A 15595-nucleotide genomic window follows, 5' to 3' on the forward strand; every position below is an offset into this window, starting at 1 on the left:
AAGCCATGCTCAGAGCAGCCGGGTGACACAGACATTCATCCCTGGTCTTCTGATGTGCCCTCTCCCCATGAAAAACATACGCCAGTGGGCCCACAGCTAACACCACCTGCAGACGCTTGGCCGGCATCAACAACTGGACCGTGGGCATGGTCCCCAAGGAGCATTTACATTCCCTTGTCCTCCCAGATGTGACAACAGCATTAAACTTAGTCCAAAGTCCCTGGAGAGTTTCAGCTAAAGGTAAGACCTCACTGGACAGCCAGGAGGTCCTTCCTTAAGCCACAGGAGATGCAGGAGATAGCCCCCAAAGGTCAAGGACCCCATCTTTACCCTCCCCCATGTAATATTTTTCTTCGCACACTGTGGTATCTGTAGCCTGTGTTCAGTTACAGCTTGTGAAACTCCCCCAAGTTCCAACGCAAAGGACTGGGGATTTCTGAAATGAATTTTTTTAACGGTTTTCTGCAGGCCAGAGGCAACTGCCCCAGCCCAAGGCTTCGAGGTGACAGTGACGCCTCATCTCTGAGTTGTCAAATGAGCTCGCTGCCACAATATGCTTTACAGCAGGCTCGATTCAAACATTAAATGAAGTAGAGAAATCATCAGATAAATTGCTGGCCCTCTGTACTGGAGAGTGAAGGCTCTTGCTCTGGCTGATGACAGCACTAGGCTTTTGTCTGACCTAATTTATTTCTCTTTCAGGTTAGAATAAAGCACTCCTTTCCTGTCGCCACGTAATCTCTTCTGCCCATACTCTGAACTCAAGCAGAAGACTCTGGGTTAACTGTGCTGTCTGCAGATTTCTTGAACTTGGAGAAGAAGACATGATAGACCCACAAATTCCGTGGTCGAAAGCACACATATTCCTCAGCACCAAATTACACGGTTAGGGGAGAAACCGTCTCATTAAAAGCCATCCATTAAGGGCACCGTTTGGGGTGAAAGGTATTAGCAACGCTGGGTCTAGCAAGCACATACTCCTTCCAAACAAAGTTTTACACATTATTTGAGTTGGCATTTTATCTCTTTGGGGAATGGTGCTATTTCACTTAGTACAGTGGGAACATCACCTAATAAATGGAATTGAGAATCCAAGTGTTATAAAATCTGAGTTGAAAGGATTTCCACTCATCAAGCTGTTTTAGACGCATGACTCCCCAGAGCAGTGGCAGATCCCCAGGTCTGTGACATGCAACACAGGAAGGGACAAAACGAGGTTCACTCTTCCCAGACCCCCTCACTCCATCAGGCATGCCTCAACGACCTAATGCAATTCAGAAAGTCAAGACCACAGACTAACCGGAGGAAACACGCCCGTTCGAAGCTAACAATTGCAACTGGTTTTTTAAAAAAAAAATTTCAAAGAAAAAAAGAAAATTGCCCCCATCTGCCTAGTGAGGGCTTGTAAATCAATGCCGATGGCTTGAAAATAGATTTCTCAAACTTATATTCTCATTGTGTCCTGCTCGACTCTCTGCAGGAAAATCAATATTTTACAACTTCACACTTAGGACATTTTGCAGCAACGTAAACTGCTTTCGCGGCTGATGGAAGCCGGGTCCCGGCCCCTCGCAGCGACGGCTCCACGCATGACACGGGCACCGAGCTCCCCCTAGCTGCCAAGAGGCGCCAGACGCTGCTGGGCGTTGCAGCCTTGCCATCAACTAAAAGCCAATTCAACTGAAAGTTTATTTTGGAAAGTATTCTATCACAACAAGCAACAGAGTATGCAAAGCGATCGGAGAAAGGAGATGAAAAGGAAAAAGGGAAGGTGGGTGCAAGCCGTGTTCTAAGCCCAAAGACAGTGCCAAGAGCTGGATTCTGATAAGGCGCTAGAAACCGCTGCCCTGTACAGTGGGAAACTGATCGATTGCTTTGCCTGCTTCCATCTCACCTGAGACAGATGCCAATTACTGTCCGGTGCACCCAAAACTGGCCTTCCCTTTGGTCAATAAGACACATCTAGCCCTGCACAGTGGTCAGCAAAGCATCACACCCCACCATCTGACTCAGCCTCCCTCCATGTTCCTAAGGCCGCCTTCACCAAAGCAACTGCATTCACTCCAGCACTTGAGAAATGACTCGTTTTCTGTTACGAAATATTTTGAAGGCCAGACAAAAATCGCCGAGGCCAAAGCACAGACAGAGAGCCACCTCCCACCCTCAAAAAAAAGGAAATATGCCCCCATACATAATTTTCAGGGAGGGAAAGACTACCCTTTAAAAATATTATGGGTTGTTAAAATATGCTCATGGCTATTTTGTCTCTCAGGTGTGAATTACAAATGAATAAAATCCGCCTGGCATAACACCTTGGATGAACACATTTCTATTCTCCCTTAGAATCAGAGCAGCTGACTTATATCACACTTCTAATGATATGGGGTTCCCTTCTGTGCAGAAGGGAGACGAACTTCACTCCCCCCACCAGCTACCGAAAAATTAAGAGGGACCCAGGCCTTATGAAATTTATCAGAGGCCCAATTTTGAAAGATATGTGGACACCTGGAGATATACTCTACCCTGGGGAGTTCAGATAAATTGTAAGCACAGCGGCCTTCAAAACACACAGCCACAGCAAAACCTAATTTAAAAGGCAACCGTGGAATTAACACAGCCTAACTTCCGCGTCAAATCTTGGGTCTCTAGCTGTTCTGCAAAATCGTGAATTCATACGGAAAATTACTAATCTTCCAAGGAAACCTGTTGGTGGGTCGTTGAAAACATCACCTTCGCTGGGGCTGCGTCATCTACCCTGGCCTTCTTGTTTCCTTCGGGAAGCCTCAGAGCTCCTGCACGGCCTGGGGTTCATCCGCCTCCCCGCTCACCCGGCCTGGCACAGTGGGCTCACGGCCCTTCCCTCTGCGGGGTCAGCCCCCCCTTTCCACTACTGTCACTTGTTGTTTTGCGTGTGTTTTAATTAAAAGCTGTGTCTGTCCTCCGGTTCTAAAAGCCATCTCCATCTGGGTCAAACATTTTGAAACAAACCAGAAGCCTAAATCTTCATCCCCAGCTGTCTCCCACTCTCTCTTTTCTACCTCACTCCCCTTCTCACTGGCCCTGTCTGTAAATTTAACTAGCTCATTATGGAGCCCTTCTCCCACTTGCCAACCCCCCTGCAAGATGATCGATGCTGTTTGTGTGCTCTTCTGTTTCTCAAACCATCAGTTATACTAAGTTGCATCATCTCTAAAGAACCTGAGGCCGGCGGGCTGCCACCCAACTGAAGATGTACCACGTTTTAGGCTGTTTCTTTCACATTTGAAATCTAAAACGTGGACACCGCATCGGGGCTGTGACAGCACCCCTTTTGCTGGCCAGGGCTCCAGAGCACCCGAGACCCACGACTCCTGCATCATTGTGGAAAGGCACACTTGCACAGGCCCTACAGCCTAAACTGCCTCCAATTCTTGCCTTTCCCCTGCCTGCACTCCCACCTCCCGGGTGACATAGGACAGACAGAAAAGCCAGCTGCTTTTGGATAATAAACAGCCTTGTCTGAAAACTGGTTGGACCACTCTCCCTGCTTAAACCCCTGCATGTGCCCTGGGCTCCGTGCGCTCCAGGAAGGCAGGTGGGATATCCTTTGCCCCCTGGTCTCCTTCCCACCTCTCCTTCCCTACCACCGTTCCAGTGTCAGCCGGCTTTCCCCAGCACTGCTCTGAGCAAGACTGAAGCAGCCGTGAAAGAAATGAAGGATGGAAGGATGTTGCACTAGGCACCCCTCGCCCCCCATGCCCAGCTGCTGCCAGTCCTCCTGGCCAGGGCTTGCTCCTGAGGTCCCAGGAACACCAGAGAGGAGAGAGCAAAAGCAAAGCGAACCTACCTGCTTCTTTCCCCCTTTACACACAACTGCAAACACTCCTGGCTCCTTCGCTGCTGCCAGCTTGGCAATGCACCCCAGACAACTCCCCTTTCCCGGACCCCCCCCCCCAACTTCCCCCTCCTCAGAAACAACCCTTGCAATTATACAAAGGCTCTGTGGGGCAAATTGCCTCCTGGAGAAATTAGGCGTCTGCAAGTACAGACATTCTAACAGCCACTCCACCATCTAAACGGGGGAGGTGGGTAGAATAAGCGATTGCTAAAGGATTGGTAAAGGACGAAATGTCAACTGGCGATGAGGACCTTGATCAAACCAGGTTCAAATATGGTTGCAAAACATTTTGTTTTAAATGCAACCAGCGAGTCTTCTTTGAGGTTACAATGATGAAAAATAGAAGTCCTCTTCCCTCCCTCCAGAAAGGTATCCCTCTCCCAGAGCAAGCCCACTTTAATATCTATTCCCTTCCCCCCAAAATAATAATAAACCCACAAATTCTTACTAATGTATCTGCTGTAACAAAGGAGAGATGGCAGCAGCAAATGCTCCGAGCAGATGGCGCCTATGCTGGGTTTTCAGGGGAGGGGAGAACCCCTTTATATATTTATTTATTTATTTAAATTTTTTAAAATATAACATAAATATTCGGCTCTCGGCCGCCCCGCAGCCGGTCCTCGGCGGCGGCTGGGCGCGCAGCCCTCTCCAGCTCCGCGCCGGCAGCCCGGCCCCAGCCTGACGAGGTGCTCCAAGGATTGCAGGAACACAACCTGCCCGCTGTTTCGATGGCACCCAGAGGACGTTTTATTTCTATTGCAGTTTCAAAAAAAAAAAAAAAAAAAAAAAGCAAAGGCGACCCAGGCACCGCGAGAGAAAGGACCGCGGGGAAAGGTTTGCGCGCCGCGGAGCAGCGGCCCCGCGGGCTGCGGCGGGCGGGGAGCGCTGCGAGCCGACCTTCCGGGTGCAAGCGTGCAGGCAGCCGGGCGAGCTCCCCTGCAAACCCCGTACCTGGCCCGCTCCCGCACGCTAAATAAACCCGACTGGGGCGCTGGAAGCTGCTGCGTCTCTGCCCCGCTGCCTGATTTTGCCCGCCCCGCCGCTTGCTTGAAATCCACACGATTTCAGCCGGTGGATTTCCACTGCGACCTGCCTTGTTTATTTAGATAGGGGAGATGAAAGATCCGAGATAGGAAGATGGGTGAGAGATTGATAGCTCTCTTTCCTTTTTTCTTTTTTTCTTTCTCCCCAAAAAAAAAAAAAAAAAGCAAAGGCGACCCAGGCACCGCGAGAGAAAGGACCGCGGGGAAAGGTTTGCGCGCCGCGGAGCAGCGGCCCCGCGGGCTGCGGCGGGCGGGGAGCGCTGCGAGCCGACCTTCCGGGTGCAAGCGTGCAGGCAGCCGGGCGAGCTCCCCTGCAAACCCCGTACCTGGCCCGCTCCCGCACGCTAAATAAACCCGACTGGGGCGCTGGAAGCTGCTGCGTCTCTGCCCCGCTGCCTGATTTTGCCCGCCCCGCCGCTTGCTTGAAATCCACACGATTTCAGCCGGTGGATTTCCACTGCGACCTGCCTTGTTTATTTAGATAGGGGAGATGAAAGATCCGAGATAGGAAGATGGGTGAGAGATTGATAGCTCTCTTTCCTTTTTTCTTTTTTTCTTTCTCCCCCCCCCCACACTATTTTACAAGCACATCCCTCTCTTCCCACTGCTAGCTAACAACGCTTTTTTTTTCCCCCGTGGCGGGGATTTTTCACCAGGCCCGATGCCCCCACCTTTTTTTGGAGTGGGGGAAAGAAGACAAGATCATCCCAGGAGACAGACGGAGGTGGGGAAATGGGGGTTGGGGTGCAGGAGCCCGGCAAACAGCCACGCAGCTGGATTCTTTTGCAAATAGCAAGAGGAGGGGACAGAAAGGCGGCTGCGGAATCCTAGGACCGGCGTGGCCGGCGCCCTGCCCGGCCGGGTGCAGCGCCTGGGGGACTCGGAGCCGGCGGCCGCCCCTCGCCCCGCATCTCCCCCAGGCCCGAGCGCACCCCGCTCTCCTCCGCCCGCGCCGTCAGCGCGGACCCACGCGCTAGCCAACTTTTCCCCACTTCCCGGCTCCCCAGCCCCCTCCCCCTCCTCTCCAAACCCCGCCACCAGCGCCGCCGCCGCCACACACGCCGCTCGGAGGGGCGAGCGTCCAGCCGGGATCCGCGCGCACACACACACACACCTCCTCCAGCCCGCGCGCCCCCTCCCCGGCCCGGAGCCCGCTCCGCAGGCCCCCGAGCCCGAGGCGCGTCTGACTGCGCAGAGCCCGGACTCTCCGGGCTGCAAAGAAACTTTCCCAAGGCCCCCCGCCCCCTACCATGCTCTGGGCCGACGCCGCTGCCTCTGCGAGCCCGCGGGCCTCCCCGGCGCCCGGCCCGGCTGCGCCTGGCTCGGTGTCCCCAGCCCCCGGCGCCCGGAGCCCCATCCTCCGGCCCCTCGCGCGCACGCCGCAGACACTTACGGGTGATGAGCTCCCTCTGGGACAAGTGCTGCGGGTTGCCCTGTTTGCGGCGGGACATTGCCCCGGCATCTATTCTGGCATCGCCCGGAGAGCTGCACCGATGGGGGGAGCCGGGGGAGGGGTCCGAGCCGCCGCCGCTGCCGCCGCGCCGCGCCGCTGCCGCCGCCGCCGCCGCCGCCGCCGCGCCTCCTCCTCTGCCCGGGTTGGTGTTTTGGTTTTTTTTTTTCCTTCCCCTCTTGCCCTCTCTTCCTCCTCTTCTTCTTCTTTATTTTGCTCTTTCTTCTATGCTGTTTTTTGTTTTGTTTGCAAAAAAAGAAAAAGAGAAGGAAAAAGAAAAACCTCTCGATCTAAAATAGGAGAAAGGCAAAAAAAAAAAAATCTGCTCTTGCTTGCCGCGGACTGGCTGGTTTCTTCAAAAATATATTCTTCTCAAGGAAAAAAAAATTGCTTCCACTTCTTCAAACTGCTTGGCCTCCTGGACTTGCAAATGTCTTCCTGAACTTAAACCGGATTTTGCACCGGCTCCTGACACTTTCTTTCAGGGTCTGGTAGGTGGAAAGCGCACTTCTACCAGGAGGGGGGAAAAGGAAAAAAAAAATGCAAACAAATAAAAAATAGAAGAAAAAGAAAAGAAAAAAAAGCAAAGAAAACTTGGGGACTTGTCTCGTACCCCCTCACCCCGCCCCCTCCAAAAACCCAAAGCAATGTAAAACTGCCCCGGTTCGGTTGTTTCTGGGTTTTCTGCGGGCTGCCTGTTTTTTTCTCGGAGACTGACCCTTCCGAGGCTCTGGGGGGACTCCAGGAGCGGCTCCTTCCCAGTTCACCTGGCAGGCTGGCGCCGGCCGGAGAGGCTGCCGGGTCCCCGCGAGCGCTCCCCAGCGCTCCCCTGGCGCCGCGGGCCCGAGGGGAGCTGGGCCGAGGGGCGGCTCGCCCAGTGCGCCTGGGTCGGTGCGGGCGCGGACTGGGAGCTATAGATTGCAACGTGAAGATGGCGGAGTCCGGGTTCTCTGGGAGCTCTCGGTCTCTCTATGGCTGGGGCTGCCTCTGTACAATGGGATAAAATTCAAGTTCAAGTGCGGACGTGACGTTTAATCTGCACTAGAGACAAAAAGACCCAGAGAGTCGGAGCACTGGGGGCGACTAGCGGTGGCTTTTTAACATTGTACCCTGTAAGAGAACAAGAAAGCACACACACACACACACACACACACACACACACTCGCGCGCGCGCGCGCGCGGACACACACACACTCACACACACATTCACCCGTGCGCACGCCCGCAGTCCAGGCCGGCCACACGTGCAGCGCTTTAGTGCGCTCCTCTCCTCCCCTTACACTGGCAGCGCAAAACGCCTGGGTGGGGGGAGGACGCTGGGCAGGATATTTTTAAATAAAAGAAAATCCTCCATGCCTCCTCCCCTCCAGGGAGCTGGACCCCGAGAGAAAGGGGGCGGAGTGCGCGGTGCGTGGAAGCTGAATCAACGCAAGCCCCCACCCACTCATCCGAAAGCTCGGGGGTGCGGGGGGCGTGGGGATGGCTGTGAAAGAGGGTTGGGGTCGACACGGGGACTGGGGACGGATGGTCAACTGCTTCATCTCCCTAGAAAAGTAGCTTGGTTGTTTTCACTTTTGTTTTATCGAGGGGGTCGGGGTTAAACTTCCAAAAAGTGTCTCCTTATAAATCCTGATATTCCAAACTCGGCGAGAGCGAAGCGGACAAAATAAAAGATGCTAAGAGGAGAGAATTAAGAGCACATTTGGGGGAGGGGATACGTGAGACCTTGTCTGAGTCTCATTCCGGAAGGAACGTTCACCCCAATCTGTGCGCTCCCTCCACCTCATGCCATTAACTCCTTGGGGTGCACACGGACACCCCGGCCCCAACGTCGAGATCTGTGGGAAGCGTGGGGGTGAGGGGCAGGGCTGCTCCACGTGGGAGAGGTTCTCGTACCTGCTGACCCAGGAGTAGGTGTGGCCGGATCTCTGGACTCACTCGTGTGGGTGACCCCCCTCAGGTGCCCCAGTTCCCTCCCACCCCCTGACAATTAGTGCAGCCTAGAAGTAACGCCCCCCTCCCCCAGGGCTCCTCCGCCCGGGGCAGGACTGGAAATCGCCCGTCAGACTGGGAAGGACACAGCTGCCTTGTCAGCCGTTTGATCTGCAGCCGGCGAGGACAAGAGGAGTTGTGGGCGCCTGTCCGTGGCCCGGGGACAAGGCCAGGCCGCAGTCCGCGTGGACCTCCACCCCCCCTCCAACCTCCTCGTCCCTCCCCAGGCCGCAGCCAACTTCATCTATTTCGCGACTTGCCCTCTCGGCTGGGCGCGCCACGCGGCCGGCCCCCTCACCGTTCCCAGGGCATCTCGGGTCTGGGCCGGGAGGCGGCGAGGGCGGGTCCGGGCCTGGCTCCGGACTGGGCTTCGCGGGCGAGCCCAGCTGCACCCACCCCACCCCGCCCCCAGGCCGGGCCCTGGCGGCCTCACCGGAGCGAAAGGCTGGGCCGTGACGCCTCCGGGCGCGCCGCCTCCCTCAGGGCCTTTTCCTCGGGGGAGGATACGGGGGTGGGGGCGTTCGCCCCCAAGGTCGTGGGTCGGGCGACGGCACCGACAACTTACAGAGCGCAGCGCCCATTAGCGAGGACAGAAAGACCTCCCAGCCCAAGCCACCACCCCCCCTAAAAAAATAATAACAATAAAATGTGCCCTAGCGTGCAGCTCTGCGGACCGGCCGGCAGGGTCGGCGGACGAGCGGGTGGAGACTCGGGGGAGGGGGCGGCGTGGGGGGCGAAGGGGCGCGGGTGGCGAGCCAGTCCGCACTAGCTACCCACCCGGGGCTGCACGCTGCAGCCCATCACCCACCACCTCCACCCCACCTCCACGTGGTCCAAAGTCTGGAAGCACCTCCTCCCATGCAGCCCTACCACGAAAATCTTTCCAGGAAAGTGGCCTAAGTAAGAAAAAAAATGCCCACACGCACCTTAAATAAACTTCTTAAGAAGACCATAAACCGGCCATCCCAACTTGCCCACATTCTTAAATTTGGGAGAGCTCTCTTTCTGAGCACTGGTGGTGTGAAGTCCAGAGAGGGCTAGCGCTTTGCCCAAGGTCACACAGCGCACGGGGGCAGGTCTGGACTCAAATCGCCGCGGCTGGCCTGCCTCCCCGCGCCGCCGGCGCTCCGGCGCCCGAAATCCCAGCACGCGACCCTCACCCTCCCGGGGCCGATTACAAGGATGGGGGACCCGGTCTGTGGCCTGGGGGAATGGGGCAGCCCCCTCCTAGGAAGGGGGCCCCTCCGCGGACTGTGCAGGGGGCCCGGGGCCCCGGCTGCAGCTGCCTAGTCGCGCGCGCTCGGGCGGCTGGGTCCAGGGAGGGGGCACCCCCGCCCCACCCCCAGCAGGAAGTAGCGGGCAGGGGGCGGCGCGGGCCGCGACTGACCCGGGGAGCGCTTCCTCATTGGCCCCACGCTGCCCCGACGGCGCGAAGAGGGACGCGCGGGCGGGCCGTGCAGGGCTGGACACGCCGCCGCCCGCCGGCGCGCTCCACCTCGCGGCGGCCAGGGAGAGGCTGCCCTGCCCCTGCCCAGCCCCGTGCTGGCCCCTTCGCCCTCCTCCCCCTCCTCCTCCTTCTCCTCCTCTCGGCAGAGGCGGCCGGGCGCAGGCAGCGAGCGATCCCAGCTGCCGCTCCAGTCTCCTTGTTTTCCCCTCTGCCCGTCTGGCACGGGCATCATTAGCGCTGAAAGCTGTTAATGTCTGGTCTCACAGCTCCCCCTTTAGTCTTGCTATGCTCCCTGTCTCGCGTTCCAAGTCGGATCAATAGCTGCCTCTCCGCCGACCTTGACCTCTCCCTCGACCCCGCCCGGCTCCGGCAGCTGGCCCCTAGTTTCCCCACTCTCTCGATGCCCAGACAACAGGCAGGCAGAGCGAGAGTGGGGTGGCGGAGCTCGGGTCACAGCCCCGTCCCTACCCCCTCCTCAGGACCCCTGGCAGGCAGGGGAATCCAAGATCCTTCTGAGAAGGTTACTGCACACACACACACACACACACACACACACACACACACACACACACCACTCCCTGACCTATCAAGCCTTTGTTTAGAACAAAAGTCACTCCCATCCCCAAAATGGTGGGGGGGCGGGGAGGCAGGTGCTTAACATACGAAAATATAAATGGGAAAAGTGCAAATACAAATGTGGTCCTAAAGTAATACCACAATCCTTCCGAGTCTTTTCTTCAGAACCTGCTGTAGACCTACTGTGTGCTCCGCCCAGAGCTGGGGCTTTGTGCAGACTGCAATCAGACAGAAAGAAATGCCACATTTTCTGCACCATCTTTCAAAAGAAAGGAGAGGTCAGAAAGCTTTTTGAACTCACAAATATTTCTAGCTTCACAGTGCTTTCCAGCAGATAATCCTTAATATTTTTCAGTTTCTTGAAATTTCTTTATTGAGGACTAGTTCGGAAATCTTAAGTCATTTATCAAATCAGAGTGTCTTTTTATTAACCTTGTGTGGGGCTCCGATTCCCAGTGTGTGCTGCGCGGACCACGCCATGCAATGGGGGCAGATTAAAGCCACCTTACCCCCTAGCCGAGCTTCTTGTTTAAAAATTTTTGAACAATCCTCAGTGCTTAGCTCTTAGCTAAGGTGGGGCTCTATTCGAGATTCTGCAATGTTATCTTTGCCTTCTGAGCTGTTATATCTTATATTATGTCTTTACAAAAAATTGGAACGAATTGAGATGTGAAGTGTCAGTAAAAATGGGAACTCAATATTTCTGCAGAAAGAAAATCGTCGTTTCATTTGTTTGTTTGGTTTTTAAACACGGATCCACCCTCTAAAATGTAGTCAGATAACTTTGTAGCAATATAAAAACTCAACAACACATCTTATCAAATTACCTTGGGCTTCATTTCTGATGCTTTAAAAAAGAAAAGAAATCCAGGCAAAGAGAAGGCAAATCTTTTCGTATTCACAGGTGTAGGGCGAACTCAGAGGCAAACTGTGTCTGCTGATTTCTATTCCTTGGAGTCTATAAACGCTATTGACTGCGAAGATGAGGATAAATAAAACACATCGATCTGATCAGTGGATTGACTTGTTTTAACTTTTGAAGAAACTGCAATGGAAGTCCTAAGCAAGTCATATTTATGTGCATATTAATAAGGTTCCCAAGATGGCCTTTATCTCCTTCTTTACCGTTCCAGAATCTCTAGGAGCTATCAAATCCCAAAGCCTAAAAAGACAAAAGAGGCATTTTAAGCTTCCTGGCATATCTTCTCGAATTATTTTATGTCATTTCTGAAAATTACAGCAAATTTCTGGAGCCATAGCTCTCAATTAAGGCTTTGCTAGACTTGGAGAAGTTTTTTGCATTGTCACCTTATCGCAGAGACAGGACCACAAAACTTGCCTTCCGACAAGTGTTAGGTTGATTCTTTCCGTGCACTGAATTTAGCAACATTGCTTTTGTTAAAACATGGCTTCATTTGCACCTTATTTGTTTCTGCAGTAATACCTGGGCTTGTTACGGTGGTAGATTTCGGACTACCAGAAGCATGGAAGCTCTAGGAAATTGAGGCATCCCTGCCTGCTGGCTTTATAGCTGCAGCCTGCAAGGGGTTAAACCAAAGTCACTGTTCCTGATTCATGTATTATTTTCCTTAAAAAATACTTACCCAGCTCTCCGTATATGAAAAAGACTTACGCCCACATTGAATGTTCCTAGCTCTGTCCCTGTCATCAGAAATGATATTGAATGGCTCAGTACTAGGGGATCTGGAACTATTTCTACAGCTTTCTCACCTCATTTGGAATTTTCTTGCCTTGCTAATTTTAATTCTTTAGTTGAGTCATCAATTCAAATTTGGTAGGGATTGGCATCACCCAGTTGGTCGACTTGGTAGAAACATTGTTCACGAAGATGATCAGACCCCGCCAAATCCCACCCCCCCACACACACACACACACAGAGATCAGAGGGGTTGTGTGTGTGTGTGTGTCTTGCACAAAAAGGGTCTCTCTGCTGCTTTCCGTCCTGTCACCAAGTCTCCAAATCGTATATCTGAAAATGCAAAACACACACACAGACACCAGTTTGAATTCAGTGGGCTAGTAACCGTCAATCTACCCTATTTAGAGCACAGACAGGGAAGAGAAAGAGAGTTAAAATGGTTCATTTGGGGAAAGAACTGGGATTCAGAAGGGAATTTTCAGTTCCAACTCTGGCTGTCAGCGGCTGTCGTCAGACCTGGCGCTACAATGAGGTGTCTTGGTGATAGGAAACGGGGAGGCACCGAGGAGGGAGGCAATAATGATCACCTTCTTAACAAGGGTTTTATGAAGCTGTGAGGATTAATTAGTTTGCATCCTTAAGCAGTTTGAGAAAGAGGAAGTTTCAGTAAATGCTAAGCTGAAGTTGTAGACACTTCTGACTCAGTTGTGAGCTCTGCACCCCCTCCCCCCTCCCCCCCCCAACAATGTAGGCTCTGAATGCTCCTGTCTGTGCTGTGATGCTCTACAAAGGAAGTGCTGAAAAAGGGAAGTGAGGGGGAAGCACTCACTTAGGGAGGAGTAGAGGAGAGAGAGGCATGGGTCAGGCGAGCCTCCCTCTCAAAGGCAAAGGCACCGTTCATGAGGAGGCTGCAAGGGGGCACTTACCAACTTACCAAGGGGGCACTTACAACTAAAAACCAGCCAACACCTTGTTTTCAGATATGCCTTCCAGAGCTGGAAAAGACAAGGGAATCGGGGAGAGCTCATCGGCTGTTTCATAGTTTTAGAAAGACCCACAGTTTGCTTTCAAGTGAATTCAACACAGGTAGTTTGTATCCTAGAATACACTTAAGGGCCATTCCCTCTGTTCAATAGCCGAGGGTTAAGGTTGCAAGCTGACAAATAAACAAGCCTCTACAACACAAAGTTTGAACTGCAGGTACATTATTGGAGGTGGAATAATATATCTACAGTACGTGGAAGTTATCAAAGTTCTTCCATTGTGCGCATTCTAAAACACTGCATCTGCTTGAAGACACCATTTACAAGGCTTAACTTACAAGGAAGACAATTTGCTACAACAAAAGATAATTAATGCTGTAGAGGGAAAACTGAGACGCTGGATTGCTGTGCATTCTGGTATTAGTTTAAGCTGGGTCCTTTAAAAAAAATGATTTCAGTGTGATGTTTAAGCCTTTGGAATCGTTGAAACAACAATGGCTTCTAAAATATGGATGTGGCAATAATGTTTCCGCTTTGAACTTTCAACAAAGCCCCTCTGCTTCTCCCTCTTTCTCTCTCTCTCTCTCTTTCTCTCTCTCTCTCTCTCTCTCTCTCCCCCATACGTGTCCTGAAATGGAACACCGCACAGGAGCAAAGACATCCATCTTTGACCTGTCTCCAATGGTCCACCATCTACACAGGGCAGATCTATGGTCGATTTTTTCACATCTGAATTTGGACTTCCAGATTCCAACCCGTAGATTCATCAACTGTTGAGATTTAGCACAGGCGTCTGCAGTTTCATTATTTGTATCTGATTAACAGGAACGATTAGAGAACTGAAGAGTGAGGACGCCGGTTTGGGGACCGTTTCGGTATTGTACCCAGACCACACATTCCAGCTGGGAAGGAACACAGTAATGTAGAAAGCATTAGTGGATTTAACGCTCTGCATCGTGTTTGGGGAATCAGATTGTTGATGTTTCTGGCGAGAACTCATACTCCAGTTGAAATCTATCAAACACCTTAATTAGCTCTGGGTACCTAAAGGCACCCAACCCAGAGGCAAGTTGGAAAGCAGGAGAAGACAGGGGCAGGAGCTGCACAAGGGTGGCCAGGGCCTCCCTGAGATCCCCCCTGGGTCCTGTGGCCTCAGTTTCAGGACCAGGATGCACGGGCCATGGTGCGAAGTTGCAACAGCCCTGACTCTCACCGTGGCGGCCACGGAAGACAAGATGGAGGATGTTCGGATGGTTTGACGGGTGTCAGCTAACGGGACGGGAAGAGGCCACGGTGACACGAAGCCGTTGCCGATGGTAACTGAAGTCTTTTCCTTCAGCCAACCATTCCACGTGGACCTCAGCACAAATTATTGTTTTCAATTACCACCTGTGTATTCCTGCCCATGCAACTTATTGATGTAAAATTACAGCTACGCTGGTATAAATAAGTTATGCTGCAGTTGTAAAATGGAAGAAATTTTGTTGTAGCAATTATGTTCAGCAAGATGACAAAATAAATTTCCAGAGCTGTGCCTGCAGTAACCTGGGGAATTTAAACCTCATAATTTCCATTCATTTCAGATAATTTGGAGTAATTTCTATATGTAATAACTTTGTAATGAAAAACACAGCGGTACTGAAGTGATTTCGCTCAGTTTTTTTTTTTTCTCCTATGGTATACATGGCCCAAAATAAATGATAAAAATAATATTTCCTTTTTATATGTGTGTGTGTTGAGTAATTCCTTCGGCAAAAAATCATAAATTAATACCCAGACTAAATCTCTGTCCACAAAATGAAAAATAAATTGAGTTAAAGAAAGTGAAAAAGTATGAAAGGCTTTGGATGTTTTATTGTGACTTTATTGAATTGTCTTAGTCTCAGGTTCCTTCTGATCTCTAAGGGTTACACTTCCCAAGTAAGGGAAGGCAGGCCTGTCCCCAGATCCCCAAGAGGGGACCGCAGGGAGACCCCCAAATCTGGACTATCCAGGCCAGGTAGCGATCTCTTCCCCAGAAACTGTAAGGAAAGGTGGCCTCCTCTTGAGATCGGCTGGGCTGTTCTGAGTTGCCTCTTCTCATCAAGGTCTTTAACAGCAACTTTCTCCGCGACTGGAAATGACTTATTAGGCTGGGCAGTGGTCACGGAGGGCCTCCTTTAATTAAAGACATGTGAGGTGGCGCTGCTGCCCCGGCTGCTCCGGTGCCCTGCCCGACCTCTGACAGTGACACCCGCCACGGATGTACACAGCCCCCAAACGCCCCGTGTGATCCAGCGGAAGCTCCTACTGCGTTGTTGGAGGTGACAAGGTTTACAGCAGCTGCATTACCCCCAGTGCCGTGCAGTTAGCCTCCAGGGCCCATCAAGGGTTTCCTCCAGAAGGGAAAAGGGAGGCTGGATCTGGATGAGTCATATGCGCCCTAAACCCTGCCTGCCAGGAGGGAAGGCCAGGCCACTTGTCAGCCCCCGAGAGGGCTGCCGGCTGCCTCCTACTGGAGTCTCTCCCCGTGCCCTGCACGATCCTGCCACCGCGTGCAGCCAGGGGCGCAGACCTGGGGTCTCGGG

General features: G+C 52.7%; 1 protein-coding gene across 1 annotated transcript in view; it reads right to left on the reverse strand.

Annotated features, from left to right (window-relative positions):
- Window positions 1-6468, reverse strand: part of BCL11B (BCL11 transcription factor B) — a 93319-nt gene extending 86851 nt beyond the window's left edge. Inside the window, exon 1 of the mRNA XM_024130965.2 lies at window positions 6314-6468. Coding sequence (XP_023986733.1) covers window positions 6314-6371 — 58 coding nt within the window. The 5' untranslated portion in view covers window positions 6372-6468. The remainder of the gene's footprint in view (window positions 1-6313) is intronic.
- Between the last annotated feature and the right edge of the window lie 9127 nt (window positions 6469-15595).

This window comes from Physeter macrocephalus, chromosome 11 (assembly GCF_002837175.3).
Source record: "Physeter macrocephalus isolate SW-GA chromosome 11, ASM283717v5, whole genome shotgun sequence".
NCBI lineage: Eukaryota > Metazoa > Chordata > Mammalia > Artiodactyla > Physeteridae > Physeter > Physeter macrocephalus.